Source organism: Lissotriton helveticus, chromosome 11 (assembly GCF_964261635.1).
Source record: "Lissotriton helveticus chromosome 11, aLisHel1.1, whole genome shotgun sequence".
NCBI lineage: Eukaryota > Metazoa > Chordata > Amphibia > Caudata > Salamandridae > Lissotriton > Lissotriton helveticus.
The window spans coordinates 941660259-941675151 of record NC_136072.1 but is presented as its reverse complement, the minus strand read 5'-3'; the positions used below and the strand labels follow the sequence as shown (position 1 = coordinate 941675151).

The 14893-nt window shown below is 39.8% G+C and overlaps 1 protein-coding gene across 1 annotated transcript in view; it reads right to left on the bottom strand.

Annotated features, from left to right (window-relative positions):
- Positions 1–14893, bottom strand: part of LOC144791350 (solute carrier family 2, facilitated glucose transporter member 11-like) — a 736021-nt gene that overhangs the window by 484381 nt on the left and 236747 nt on the right. The window contains exon 3 of the mRNA XM_078666027.1: positions 6724–6884. Coding sequence (XP_078522153.1) covers positions 6724–6884 — 161 coding nt within the window. The remainder of the gene's footprint in view (positions 1–6723; positions 6885–14893) is intronic.

The following is a 14893-nucleotide window of genomic DNA, read 5'->3' as shown; positions in this document are numbered from 1 at the left end:
ACAAATCTCAATTCTAGTGATATATTAACTTCAAATGTTCAAGCAAAGAAAATTCACAGCCCAAGAAGAAATGCACATATTAAGTCACCAGTAACCCAATTCCTTTCCACATTGCCCAACTTTAAAACAGTCTACATATCTGTCTTGGTAAAGCAATTTCAAGTAGAACCTTAGAGAACCCAGTGTGGATGCCAGTGTTAATAGGCTTAACGATAGGCAATAACCTCACTCATGAGTAACAGTGTATACTTAAAGAATAGACAGTAGTCACAACATTATTATCAGCAGTGATTAGTAAGGAGCCATAACTGTATTATATGTATGCTTGATCTAAATGCTACATGAAGTGGAATCCTCTTTCCTGGCCATCTAAAGTATTCCCTGAAAATCTTCTTCCATGTTATGGGGACATATTTTGGAGAATAGTATATGGGAGAGGCATCACAAGGGACATATCACATTCTCGTATTCATTATGATATCCAGAATATTGTAACCAACTCCGAGCCTGTTCAGACTAGGTTTTATGATTGTATACGAGCATCGGCTAGCTGGATGCAACTCATCTGCCTCCAGTTGAACTCAGATGAGACAGATGCTCTTTTAAGTCGGAGGCATACCCAGTTTTGGAAAAATGAGTGGTGGCCCACAGACTTGGGGATTGTCCCCCTCCAGTGCCTGCTGTTAAAAACCTTGGTGTCATCAACAGCGACCTCTTCATGACTCCCCAAATTGCTAAGCTACCTGGCACCTGCTTTACCCTTTGCCCTATTGAAACAGCTATTAGGATTATTAAGGTTCTTTCTGTAGGGACCTGTTAAACAGTGGTGCTATCCCTGATTGTACCCAGTTCGGACTAAGGAAATTCTTTGTATCTGGGCACTACAGGGAGCTTGATTACTCACTTTCAGATGGTTAAGTATGCAGTGGCTACTATGATTCTCAGTCTTCCTAACTCCACAAATGGCACTCCTACTGAGGGTAGCTCACTGGCTTCCCATCCGCAAAAGAGTTCTCTTTAAGACACTCTGACACCTATTAGGATGTTGGTCAGAGTTGCCTCTGATCAACATCGTCTTGGTGTGGGTACCGACCAACCCTAGGTCGATGGTTCCGAACACTGTATTTCGATGTGACTGCACCAAACTCCCATTTCTCTATGGGAATTTGTGCGGTGGGCAGAAACCACGCACATCAAAAGCTCCCATATAGAAATAGAAATTTGTGTAAATCCCTCACAGTGACTGCCACAGTATGGGTGCCCCCACTAGCCCCATCCAGAGGCTGCAGGGGAAAGGTCACTTTCCTACAGGCTTTCATGTCAGACATTCTGATATGGAAAGCATGTTGGAAAAGGACATTATAATGCAGACGCAAGGAACGACTTCGGCACAGGATTTTGTTTGGTTTCCCTCTGGTTGATGGGCTCCATGAGGCAGTCAGAAGAGAGCCGGAAGACCGGCCGGTTTGAATTCTGGCCGCCATAATCCTAATGGGGCAGTTGGAATTCAAACCAAGGATGTTGGTTGGAAAGCCTCCGATGTGCGGTTGGAGGCTTTCTGACAGACATCCTAATGAGGACCTCTGTCTGGTTCATAGGTCTTTCCATTGGGCTTGTACAGGATAGCTAAGAGTTCCATTCTACCTCCTCTCCCACTCGGACTTTACATTCCACCAATGCACATCTGCTTTTGTTTCCTCTGCTACTTTACAGGAGGACGAGTGGCCACACTTTCTATTTTGTTGCGCTTAGAGGGTGGAATGCTCTTCCTTCTTCTATCAGACAAGAATTCTCTTTTTTGCTCTTGTTTGGGCAAACTACTCAATGAAAAATATTCGTGGCACAAACACAAAAAAAATATTGTGTCAAGAATATCCAGATGTCAAAAATATCTTTGAAATATCAAAGGTAACAAATACAGCTTTTAATGCTGTTTTTAATACCTCTGTAATAAAAATCTATTTAGAAAATATTGTTGTTTGTAATATAATTTGCAAGTTTTATTTTGCATATGTAGTTGTAGTCTGTTTGATTCTATGTGTTCATTAATTTGGTTATTTGTGTTTTTAGTGCATAATGTATTAATTAAGAAATTGTTGAAATGAATTTTTTAAGTTTTATAATTGTCTAAAATTAAAGTATTTGTATAGTTGTGGTTTTGTTAGCTGTGGAATATTAGGCTTTTAGGGGAAGGGGAGATTTTAGTGCAAATTGAATGTTAATCATTATAATGATATGCAAATAATATTGTGAAACGTGTCAATTTATGTTGTAACATTATTAATTATTATAAATCATTATTTACAATTAATTAGAATATATATTAATTATATTAAATTGAAACATTCCGTATGGGAAATATTATAATAAATATTTAAATGCCACTTTTCAAACATTAAAAATAAATTACAATAATATCCAATCTGGTAAAATAATTGAAACATTTTTAACTACAAATAAATAATTTTATATATTTTTTTAAATTACATTTTTTATGTTGAAAATTGTAATATAACTGTAAAGAAAAAAACTTAAGGCCTGATTTACAAAGGGCCTATACACTTGTGGCGAAGCCCTCGCAGTTGTGGGTAGCCTCCGCACTTGGGGTGGAATCTCTGTAATGACAAATACCTCATATAAAGCCAAGAAGAAAAACATGTGTTATTCCTCTAGGATTGAGACAGCTTTTTGAATGGATTTTTTTCTAATGGACAAATGTTTGGCAAGAGGGGATTCATAGATTATCACACACTCATTCTCTGTTCAATCAGCAGTTTCCACAATAGTCAAATTAGATGGGTTTGGGATGTAAAACAGTCATCGTTAGCACTTTGATAAATCTCTTCTCGAAGATTTGGACTGGATCAAAGTGATGCAGCTTTTTATAAAAAACATTTTTGAAATTATTGAGTAGTCAACTTTGTATTCTTCATTTGACAGGCTTTTGAAGAAGCTTTTAGAGGACAGGTAATAGGTTATAAGGCTGCGGTTAGTAAACAACAAACCCTAGTAATTCTGATATTGCATACAGTTGTGGATACATCGAAGGATAAGCTAAATAAGGCTAGCTTAGAATGCTAGAAAACTGCTTGCTAGCAAGATTAAGCCATAGCCAAAGGACAACTGAAAAAAATTATTTTACTTGGAGGTCATTAAGGGCAGTTAGGCTTATAAACAAAAACTCTAGGAGCAAAGCCATCATATAGAACAATATTTGGCTTGGGCTACTAAAGTGCAAAGTAGTAAAAATGTAGTAGATCAGATTAGGGATCCCGAAATGGGTTAAGTAGAAGATTCAAAGGATAAGATCGCTAAGGTATTCCTTTGGCACTTTAAAAGTATCTATGATCAAGCGCAGGATTTTGACTTTGAATTACTTGCACAATATTTTGAAACTTTGCAATTACCTTGCATTTCAAATAGTCAGAGGGATTCCATTACTAAGCCTATCTCACAAGAGGAAGTTAGTTACACACTAAAACGTATGGCCGATGCGAAAGCTGCAGGAAATGATGGACTACCTGTTTAAGTCTACAAGACGTTTCAGGAACTGGATTTACCTTTTCTGACAAAGTGTTTTAATTCATTACAAGATAGGGAGGTCATATCAAAAAATTCATGGAAGCTGTGGTGGTATGCTTTTTAAAGAAAGACAAAGACCCAAGGGACCCCAACGCCTATCGTCCAATCAGCCTATTAAACGTGTACTATAAGATATTTATGAAAATGGGCAACAACATTGGCCTGTGTGCACAACAGGTGTCCATCCGTATTAAACTGTTTTTTTAACACATAGATTGATAGCCTCAAATACCTATTTTGTAACCCAAGTAATTGATTTACTGTTGGTCAGCAAGGATAAAGCGTCGATTTTAATTCTCGACACATAAAAAGTGTTTGAACTTGTTGAGTGGCAGGCTCTGTATTTATATATTTCAAAAATTCTACTTTCCCGTACAGCTGGTTAAAATGCTATGAGAGTTCTATGCAGAATCAGAGGAAAAAATTGTAATTAATAAAGAAGAGGTAGGACTTGTGAGAATCAGATATGGGACTAGGCAGCGATGCCCAACATTCCCTCTTCTATTTTCGTTATTTATAGAACCTGTGGCAATAAATATTCATAACAATCCAGGGGCATTATCTCCCCTGATTGAGATTCCGAAGATCACATTATTTGTGGAAGATATTGTCCTTTATTTATCAGCAGATCCGTTAAACATCCAAAATGCATTCAAGTTTTTACATGGATAGGGGGGTATAGACTAAATCATGCCAAGAGTGAGATTTTGTTGTTCTATGCCAAGGCAGAGTGTCTCCCACTCTCCCTGCAATGGATATCATCCAAACCTATTAGATATCTGGGTATATTTTTAACACATAATTATGATCCATTGTTTATCCTTAATTATGGAAACACACTCAAAAAAAGCAAAGAGCAATGTCTACCTCAATGACGCACAGCTCACTGGCCTTATGAACATTTATGCTTACCTTTGCCTCTTTTATGTGATTTCTCCCCTATATCTGCTGTAAAGCCCTCCGATACTCTCGGGTCTGGCCAGAGCTAAATAAAACCTCCTAAATAAAAATAAAATAAATACAAAAAATTATAATAATATGTGAATAGGATTCTTTTTAGGATATTATAATCGTTGTTTTAGAGGGTGATCTATGATTAAGAAGCTGCTATTTATGACTTTTGAATTTTCTTGTCCTGCCTGTAGTAATAATTATGTATCTCTGTCGCAATTTTAGTAGAGTACTGTTTGCACATTAGATATTTTGACTGCCATTACAGAGAATTCTGCTGTAAGAAATGTTGATTACTATTACTCTTGCACTTTTATGAATTTGCAACCATGTTTTCATCTACTCAAATAAAAAATATATATTTTAAAAAGACAACCCACTACGAGGGCATAGTCAGCAGGGCTTTCAATAAAACAGCGGGCTCTTCAAGGTAAATAGGAAATGTGGTAACCTCTTGCAAGATTTACCCCTCACTCACTATGGGCTCGATTCCGATCTCGCTCGGAAGGGCTGCAAACGGGATCTGTAGTGAGCAAGTACGATTTGTAGCCCCGGTTTCCGTACAACTAAACCACTGTACGTGCGAGCAAGTACGATGTAAATATCGCCTTGTACTCCGAGCGACTAGTACCCATCAGCAAAGCCCTCCGGACGAATACAACATGGTCGACTCGTGCAGCGCAATGGGTCTGATTTACAAGCAACCAAGTATGATGCAGGCGTCTATCTGCCGGATCGAGTCAGAGCTCTGGGAAGCGTACTTCTGTGGGCCATAGCGGCCCCCCCTTCACCTGTGGTCCTTCTAATCGGTCACAGGGGGGTATCCATGGGTCTCCCCGATCCAAGCATGTGCAGTGTGGTGGGCACCGTGGGGTGCCCGCCACAGGGTGTACACTTTTCCCCACCCACCCATTTTCTGCAATGGGAGCCTGCGTACGCATCTGTAAGCAGGCTCCAATAGACTTCAATGGAAGTCTGAGTGAATCAAGTCTGTATGCTTAAGGACGAACCGTACTCGGTTGCTGGGACACCCGGAGCACGTTTCGTCCAGAAAGCCCTTGGATCCGAGCCGTACAGAGGGCTTTCCGGATGGGATCGGAATCGGGCCCTAAGAGGAGAAGAGCACAGCCATCAACAACTTTGAGTACAAGATGAACAAAATTAACAACACTACTGCACCCATCATCACGGTGACAATCCTATGTCAAAGCATGCAAAAATGGATCCCGAAGACAATCCTATCCCCACTAATGATTTGACAAAATAATAATTCCACAATGCCCCATCTCATGAATATAACATTATCCAATCAACAATTGAAGCCCCTGTGAACACCGGCAAATCCCTCCTCCCTGGTGCCTTCCTGGACCACCCCCAAAGACTGGAAATATCCTCTTCGTAGTCCTGCTCGTACCCAAAAAAAGACTAACATGAACCCCAATGACAGTGCATGCTACTCTCCAATAAGTACCATACAATTCCTGGGGAATATCACTGAGAAGGCTGTAGACATTGATCTGTATGAGAGGATTGAGAGCAAAGTTTCCTGCAAAACTATTGGACGACTGTGCTGTAAGGAGATGGATATCCTTCTGGTCTGTATGTTTGCACCTTAGAGTTATTTGATTGTAAAGGCTCATTCTTGTAAAAATGAACTATTGCTCCAGAAGATTGGGGGCTTCTGCCACTTTGCAGAAGTCAACATGAGTATGATCAGGTACAGAATATAGGTATTTGAGATGGAACTCTACTGATCCTGGGTCCGGCCTCCAAATAAAGTCCCTAACCATGTAATATAATAGGTAAACCCTAGTAATAGGCATAGCTTTAGTGTTCTCTGCCCACTCTACTTGGGGATTTCAGTGCTCAGCACACCCCTAGGAATACACTGACACAGACTTATTATGGTGAGCATAACTGAACCTGCAATATACCTAGCAACTGGACTTTCACAATTACAAAGACCCAAACACCAATTTTCAAGCCCTTTTTAATACTAAAATGGGTATGTGATTGTCAGTGAATTGCCAGTGCAAAGACAACTGCACCCAGTATTTGGATAACTGTGTTAGTGGGTGAAATTGTGTCAAAAACATATTACAATTTCATCAAAACATATAAATATTGTTAAAATCTGACACTGTCAGTGAACAAACAGTATATTAAAAAAACTATTTCTAGAACTCTTACCGGCCCAGTTTTACTGCTAGAGCTCCTCCAACGTTAGCTCCAACGAGGACACCAAGAGTAAATATGGAAACAATTACTGACCATATAAGAGTCAACGTATTTTCATCCAAATCTTTTTGGTAGCGGTCTGCAAATGTTTCATTTATAAATTTCTGGATGTACTAAACAAGAAAAGAATAAAGTTTGTTACTCACATCTAAATCGGATGATAAGCCACCATGAAAGTAGTCTGCATAAACTCCCTCATATATAGCGAAAAGTAGGTCTTGATTACATAGTATCTATTTTTGCTTTGGGCTTTCCTTAGAATCAATGTGGAATTCACCAGATCAACACATGATAACAATATTGGTAAGCTTAGCCTAAGTGTTGGTTTATGTACCATTGTTCTAGGCAGTTATGTCATGTTTTCTTTTTACTGTTCTGTATCAGAAAGAAAGAGGGAGTGGGAGGATGAGCTGGGTCCATCCTCCAAATAAGATTCATAACACAAAACAAGAATCCAGCCATTCTGAGGGTCTAACCCTCCCTAAGAGAAAACATTTTTTTTTGTAAAACTGTCACCCACAAGGGTTACCTCTTGGTGGCATGCTTCATCATTGGGTCCATTCGGTTCCTCTATTGAATGAGGCATGCTGTGACCTTCAGGTTATGTGGGAGCAATTTAAGTGACTATGCAATGACAAAAAGGATAATCCATGAGGGAGGAGTGGGGGTGTGTTGTTAGCCGGAGTAACCCTGGTGGGTGAGGGTTTTACAAAAATCTTTATGTTTTTTTTCTTAGGGAGGATTAGACTTCTCAGAATAGCTGGGTTCTTTTTGCTGTTGTTCACTTCTTTTTAGGGTACTGGCTACTGCCATACAAATCTATTAACCATGTTAAATGATGCAATACTTGGTGCGGTATTTATGATGTTTCAATGTATCTATATACTAATAAAGACCAATTACATTAAATCCATAGAACTGACAGTCAAAAGCATTAAGAAATAGCGTACCATTTTAGTTGTGTTTCAATATTTTTTTAATGTATTTTTATTAGATACCTGTTCATATTTACTTAAACAATATACTGGGGGGCATATTACATTTAAAGCTACTACAAAAGTTATGATGTCCAAAATGATTTGGTGGCAAAGAGGGTGGCTCCTAAAATTTCACAGGAAAATTCTCCAAGACATTTAAATCAATACTGAATTTCAAATCCTGTCCCAACCATGATAGCAGCTCACACTCCTTGAAGTCAAGAACTCACATGTAATCTTACACGATTTCTACATATGTGTCTTTGATGTTATTATTTGTAATATGCAACAAAGGCAGACAGAGATAAACAGTCTCACGTTACAAAAAAATTTAAATTAACATGACACTATAAAATGAACATAAACTCATACTAAAGAGATCAATATTGAAACAAAAATATAACAAACTATAAGGCTTCATGGCCCATCCTTGGGGGAGGAGAGGCCCCGCCTCCACCTTTTTGCAAACATAAAGACTGTTTGTCAGGCTGGAGTAAAGGTCAGCCTGACTGACAGTCCTGGTGTTAGTGTCATGCAACCAGGCTCTCTGCATGCTCTAAATGCGCTGGCGACTGGGTGCCTGAGATGAACTTTGCCAGTCTGAAGATTTCACAGCCATGTGGGTGAGACCTCCTCAGTCCAGCAAAGCCTTCAGATGTCCTCACCCTCATAATGAGCAGGTGCGTTACAGAGAGATTCTGATCTAGGTGGTTCATTTTTAAGTCCTCAAGGGCCCGTGCAGACTGTACACCTGTGACACCTCTGAGATGTGCGAGGGACTGTCGAATCCTCTCATTTGCTGACCCATGACAATTTCATCCAATAAGAAGAGGCGTCAGTCATAATCTTCTAGGAACCACTGTTGCTTCCCTTTCACTACCAAGATTATTGCTGCAGCCCGGTAAGTGTTTTTTTAAATGTTTGTGTGGGCAGGCATGTGTGTATGTATGAATATATGTGTGTTTGTGCATGTGTGCTGTTAATGGGTGTGTGCCTATATATGTGTTTGTGAATGTTGGAAGTAGGTGTGCACACTTGTGAATGGGTGTGTGTGTGTGAGTGTGCATGTAGATGCATGTGTGCGAGTATGTGGGTGTATGTGTAGCCCAACCACCACCCCTGCTCCACTTGATGTCCACAGCTGCTTTAAAGTGCTTAAATATTTTGAGTTCAGAATTAGAATATGACTTCAAGATTCCACTGAGACTTAATTTCATTCAACGTTTCAGTTCACCAATGGTGATTTTGTAGTTTTATAATATGTTCTTGAGATTCATTTAAATCAGTTAGGCTATGAAATTGTAATAAACTCATTTAAACTTATCCATCAGTTTATGGTCTTCACTGTGCGGCCAAATGGGTACACCATAATTGAGTTGTTTTGAACAATTTATCACAGTACTAGGTTTGATGTAGTTACTTTGAGGAAAACAAACCCTTGGCACTATCATAATAAGTTGGGGCATTGGAAGTGGGAATGTCATCGTAATCCTGCTAATCAGATTCAAAACACATGATTTACACAGCCCCAAAGTAATAACCATATGCAGTGACAAAGTGTGCAAAGACTGAGAGGGCAGAATTTCAAGGGGCCCCAAGCACCAGTGATGCAAGTACCACAACCTCCGATGTCACAGCAAAATGTGAGTGGCTCCAGATTCAATTCCAACTAAGTTCCAAATGTGAATAAGAGTGCCTTCAGTAATAATAACCCAATCTAACAGTGTCCCATATTTGATACAATTGAGAACTATGGCTCCTAACAGTCAAATTGACGATGCCTGAGAGGCGAGGACAATTTCATTCTTGATGCAGACTTGGAGGTAGAGCAGAGTGGTTCATTCATAGATAGCGAGGTCAATGGTCACCCTGTATCATTTTTGATCAGCACTGGTGCTACCCAATCTACTGTTAGAACAGTAGCGGTTCCAAACTTATCCCTCTCTGCAAAAATAATCCAAGCTTTAGAAGTCGCAAATAAATAAATGACAAGCCCCATAATGGAGGAAATACCATTACAAATAGGGTCATTTGAGGAGAGTCGACAATTTGTGGTATGTGATTCGAGTCCTGTGAGTCTGTTGGGATACGACTTGTTGTCCAAGTTGAATTGCACCATTTATTGCACACCAAATGGTGTGGAGTTCCAGACCCATGATGTTGCCATCAACTTGGTCAATCAAACATCAACAATTGAATTGTTTCCTATAATGACAAATGAAGGGTTAGCCCTATATCCCAAAGACACGGTGAAGCCAGAGGTTTGGGATTTTTCAGGAAAGGACATTGAACTCATCAAATGAGTGGAGCCTGTCCATATACAAATAAGCTCAATGTTGAGTACCCCAAAACCCTGCAATATAATCTTACCTTTGAAACTTTGCTGCGATTACTCCAATGATTAAGTCAATGATCCAACAAGGCATTTTAAAGCAGATTATGGGGAATCCCTATAGCTCGCCCACCATGGGTTTACAGAAGCCTTGTGGAAAATACTGCATTGTTCGAGATTTGAGTAAGATCAACACTATAGTTGTTCCTTGTTTTCCCATGGTAACAAATTGAGCTTTGATTTTACTTCAGATTCCATGTGAGGCTGAGTGGTTCATTGTCATCGGCCTTTGCCAGGCTTTCTTCTCCATACCATTGCATGAGGACAGTCAGTTCCTCTTCACATTTCACTTATGCAACCCTGTTTTGGTATGTTGCCGAATCCCACAAGGGTATATCGAGAGTCCATCTATTTTCAAACAGATCCTTAAAAAGAATCTGGAGTCCCTGATCGTGCCCTGTAACTCTGTCCTAGAGCAATACATTGACAACCTGTTGGTTGCATCAAATAAACAAAAAGCTTGCAAGACTGATACTATTGCCCTGTTGAACCACTTAGCTGAGAAGGGACATAAAGTGTTCGCAACATGTATGCTTACAAGGCTGGTATAGGACTGTGCTCACAATGCTTGTAGCTTTAATGGGGAGTATAGGAATGAGGGAACTGATGAGACTGATTTGAATCTTTTTTGTTAACTATTGCTGATACATGGGAGGAGGTTAAGTGGCTTCAGTAAGAGGTGTCAGAGGCAGATGGCAAAGTTGAGTCGAAGCAGGCAGTGTCAAGAGAGACAAATACATTTGGGTTTCATGAGATGGAAGACCTGTTTTACCAAATAGTCTTTTGCCACTAGTGGCTATGCATTATCACAGGCCTGCTCATGTAAGAAGGGATGCCATGGTCCGCTTGTTTAGGCAGACAAGGTTGAACCCAAGATTCAGATTGATGGCTGAAGCATTGTGTAACAGAGGAGTTGTTTGAACAGATGATTGTAGGGAAGCGATCTGCAGTAACACTGAGCCACATAGGAAGATCATATGGTCCATTCAGCAGGATGCAGTAGGATTTTATTGAGATGTCTATATGCAATGGGCAGAGAAAAGTCCTGGTTATTGTGTGTATGTTCTAACAATGGGTTGAAGCTTATCCGACTAGAAGGTATGACAGTCTCACAGTAGCTAAACTGTTGTTGAGGAAGTTAATACCTGGTTTCAGGTTCCCGAGTTCTCTAGAGTCAGACTGAGGGAAACACTTCAACAATGAGATGCTGAGAATGTTGAGTGCAGCATTACAAGTGGAACAGACACTGCATTGTAGCTATCGACCCGATGCTTTAGGTCTGGTGGAGCAATTTAATAGCAAACTAAAATCCAGATTAGCAAAAGTGTCTGTTTCAATGTCTTTGAAGTGGCCTGATGCTTTGCACCTTGTGTTGATGAGTCTTCGCAGCATTCCTGACCAGAGGACAGGATTTCCCTCCCATGAAATTATCATGGGCGGAACAATGAGACAGCCAGCTGTACCTGCAAATGCACTTGTGAACATTACAGATGACATGATTTATGATTACTGCAAGGGACTGGCTGATGTTGTGCATTCTGTGACTCACCAGATTGAAGCATCTTCAGCCCTACCTCACCAGCAGCAGTGCCTTGACCTTAGTCCTGGTGACAGGGTTTTGGTGAAGAAACATGTGAAGAAGAGTTTTCTGGGGCCCTGCTGGCGTGGCCCTTTCCAGGTGAACGTAGTCGACACAACTGATGTGAAATGAGGTGGTATCCCCAACTAGGTGCATGCTGCACACGTTCATAGGGTTCTGTGTCCCTTTAATGATGTAACAGCATATCTACCAGAAGTCCCAGTGGTGGTTGAGAGATCAGAGGAGCAGGTTAGTCACGCTGTAGGGGACTAGCAAGAGTCTGAAACAGCACGTGTTTAGCCTGAGGGGGCTCTTAATGAATAAACAATTGGAGCTGAAGCAGGAAAGTCTTGTCATGTGGTGGGGACTGAGCCAGATCCAGACCCTGACAATGGGTGGAGTGCTGTAGAACCGCGAGTGACAGCTGAAGAACGTTGGCCAGGAAGGCAAGAAAGATTGAGACTGAATCTGCCAGATGAATGTGGACTTCAAACCATTCCGGAAGATACTTGGGATGCTGAGGTGAGTGACAGAGAATCAATAAATCAAACATTTGTAGAGCGAGTTACTCAACCGTGAGGGTCTCAAGAGGCTTGGGGGGAGCTGCTACCATTTGAACAACCAGGTGAAGGTGAAGGACTTGCACTTAGATTATCGAAAAGCGATAGAGCACCCTGTAGGAGGCCCCTGATTGGACATACCTTGCTGCCAATGAGAGGGAGAGAGAGTTCTCCGAATTTTGGAAGAACAGTACAGATTTAGCTGAAGCTGCTTGAACTGAGCATTCTTCTAATTGATCTGCATTGCGAATTTGCTTTACCATCAAATATACTGTAGCATTTCAGTCTGAATTTGATTATCAGTGCATATGAACTGGTCATCTACTAGAGACATGTATATAGATTTGTAGGAGGAGCAAAAAGACTTCAGAGGCCAGAGGCAGCTGAAGGAGCATGAGGGTGTCATTTAGAAGAACATGTAGTAGGGCTAAGTAAGTCTCACAAAGATGTTGTAAATATTTTCATTGCATATTATTTGAACTTTGGTTTGCCATTTGCACAGGTGGATGCCAACAGAGAAGACTCTGCTGCTGCAATATTTCACCCATCAGTCTGATTTTAGAGAAGTAATGGAGCCTAACCCTAACCCCATTAGAATAGGTGAATAATCACAGGTATATCAATAGTCGTAGCTGTAGTACTAATTATTTTGCTTGTAGGATTATATCCAGCAACATCTAGCACAGTGGAGGCTAAGCCCAAAGTTATCCGAAACCTTAACCTCCTGCTGACACCAGTATGTACACACCAGTCATTACAGTATTTTATGTAGATTCATCAAGAGGGGATCTTTCCTCAAATGATTATTTTAAATTGCTTTATGAATATGTGGATTCCATGGAAGTAATGGATTGCTATGCCTGCATGCAATTACCTGCATCAGTTGCAGAAGCTATAACTTGTCACCACATACCTTTAATGTATGATGTCGCCTTCAGTTTTTTGCTGAGTCTATTTAACAGACAGGATCACTTGAACTTCTAATATTTGTTTTCAAATTATGACCTAGTGTTTTCAGAAATTCCCTTGCTAAATATTTGATTAGACATTCTTATGGCAAAATCACTGACACAGCTAAAAGATATTTTACACATACCATGACACTAGATACTAATTTAACATGCATTTTTAGAAGAAGTTTTAAACATGGTGGAAGATAGGAGGAGGGAGATCAAAGTTAAAGCAACAAACCTAATTAGGGTACCTAAATGGACAAAAGAAGAGATTGATCATCAAGCAGCAGTAAACTAGCTGCAGTAGCCTTAGATTGGCAAAGGGAAATTGTGAGTGCAGACTGACAAGAATTAATATGACATTCTATTTGTGGGAAAGAGAGGATGCGATCACACATTTGAAGTATGAGGAAAGTGGGAATTATTTCTTGATGGGAACAATCCTGTAGTTTATTTTATTTGTGGAAAGTATGCCAATTTCAAATTGACCAAGAAATGGCATGGTTCATGTTACATGGAGTAGTTTTCCCAAAGATTTATCATGTGGAACATTTTGTTGACCCTGTGTCAGAGCAGAAGTCTAGGTTCAAATGAGGAGTCAGTGCTGGTGAGGTGGTGGGAGATATTTTTGATATAATGATTCCATCTGTGGGTGTTATCTTGAGTGACATCAAGATTATAAATGTGTCCACCACAGTAGATAAATTAACCACTGGAGCTTTATTAGTTGTATATACTAACATTTGAGCTATTTGAGCTCTGTTTTTTGCTGATTGGACTTGAATTAGACATCCTTCTTGCAAAAGAGGGCGGCATCTGTTGATGTTAAAGGTCCAGCCATGTATCACCTACATTCTTGACAAATCGATTTTTGCAGAAGTATATAAAAAATACTTTTTTGGTCTGAAGGAAGTGTTGGGACAGTTGGAAGGGACAGGTGCTTGGGAAGCTATTAGGAGTGGATTTGAATCAGTGCACAAATGGTTTGGACACCTGGGAAGTGGAATTGTGGGTGCCATATTGAAACCCCTTGTGATAATAGCCCTTTGGGTGATTTTCCTAGTGGTGATTTTTCAGGGATATAAGTGTATAAACCCAAGGCAGGAGTAAAAAAGGAAGAGAGTGAATGTAGATTTAGAGGACAGTCAAATTAAATACTATGATGACATGAAATGGCTGGAGGAGTCTAGACGAAAAATGATAAAGACGACAAGGTTTTAACTGGTCCAACTAATAAGATCTATATCTTGATTGTGATTGCTAAAGTTGCCATCAGTGGGGGCTGGAAACACACAATTAAAGCCCCACCCCTATAAGTCACACAAGAGCAATACTAACATGTATTAGCACCATATATCTACTGTGTGCCTCAACCTTATTAATGTAAAGTGAATTTTCAAACATATTATTGGAGTGCATTCATTGTAGAAATAAAGTATTCATATAAGCATGTGTTCTAATGTCTTCATTATAATGGTATACGTTGTAGTTCTTGTTCACAATTATACTTGTGTATGTATTTTATGTTATACTGCTTTTGCTGATTTTTTATGTACTCATGTATTCACATATTAATGTTGTGCTTCAATCATGCACACTGTATGTGCACATATTGTTATATTTCATATAGGTACTATAATATAGGCCTCACTTCGTCACCC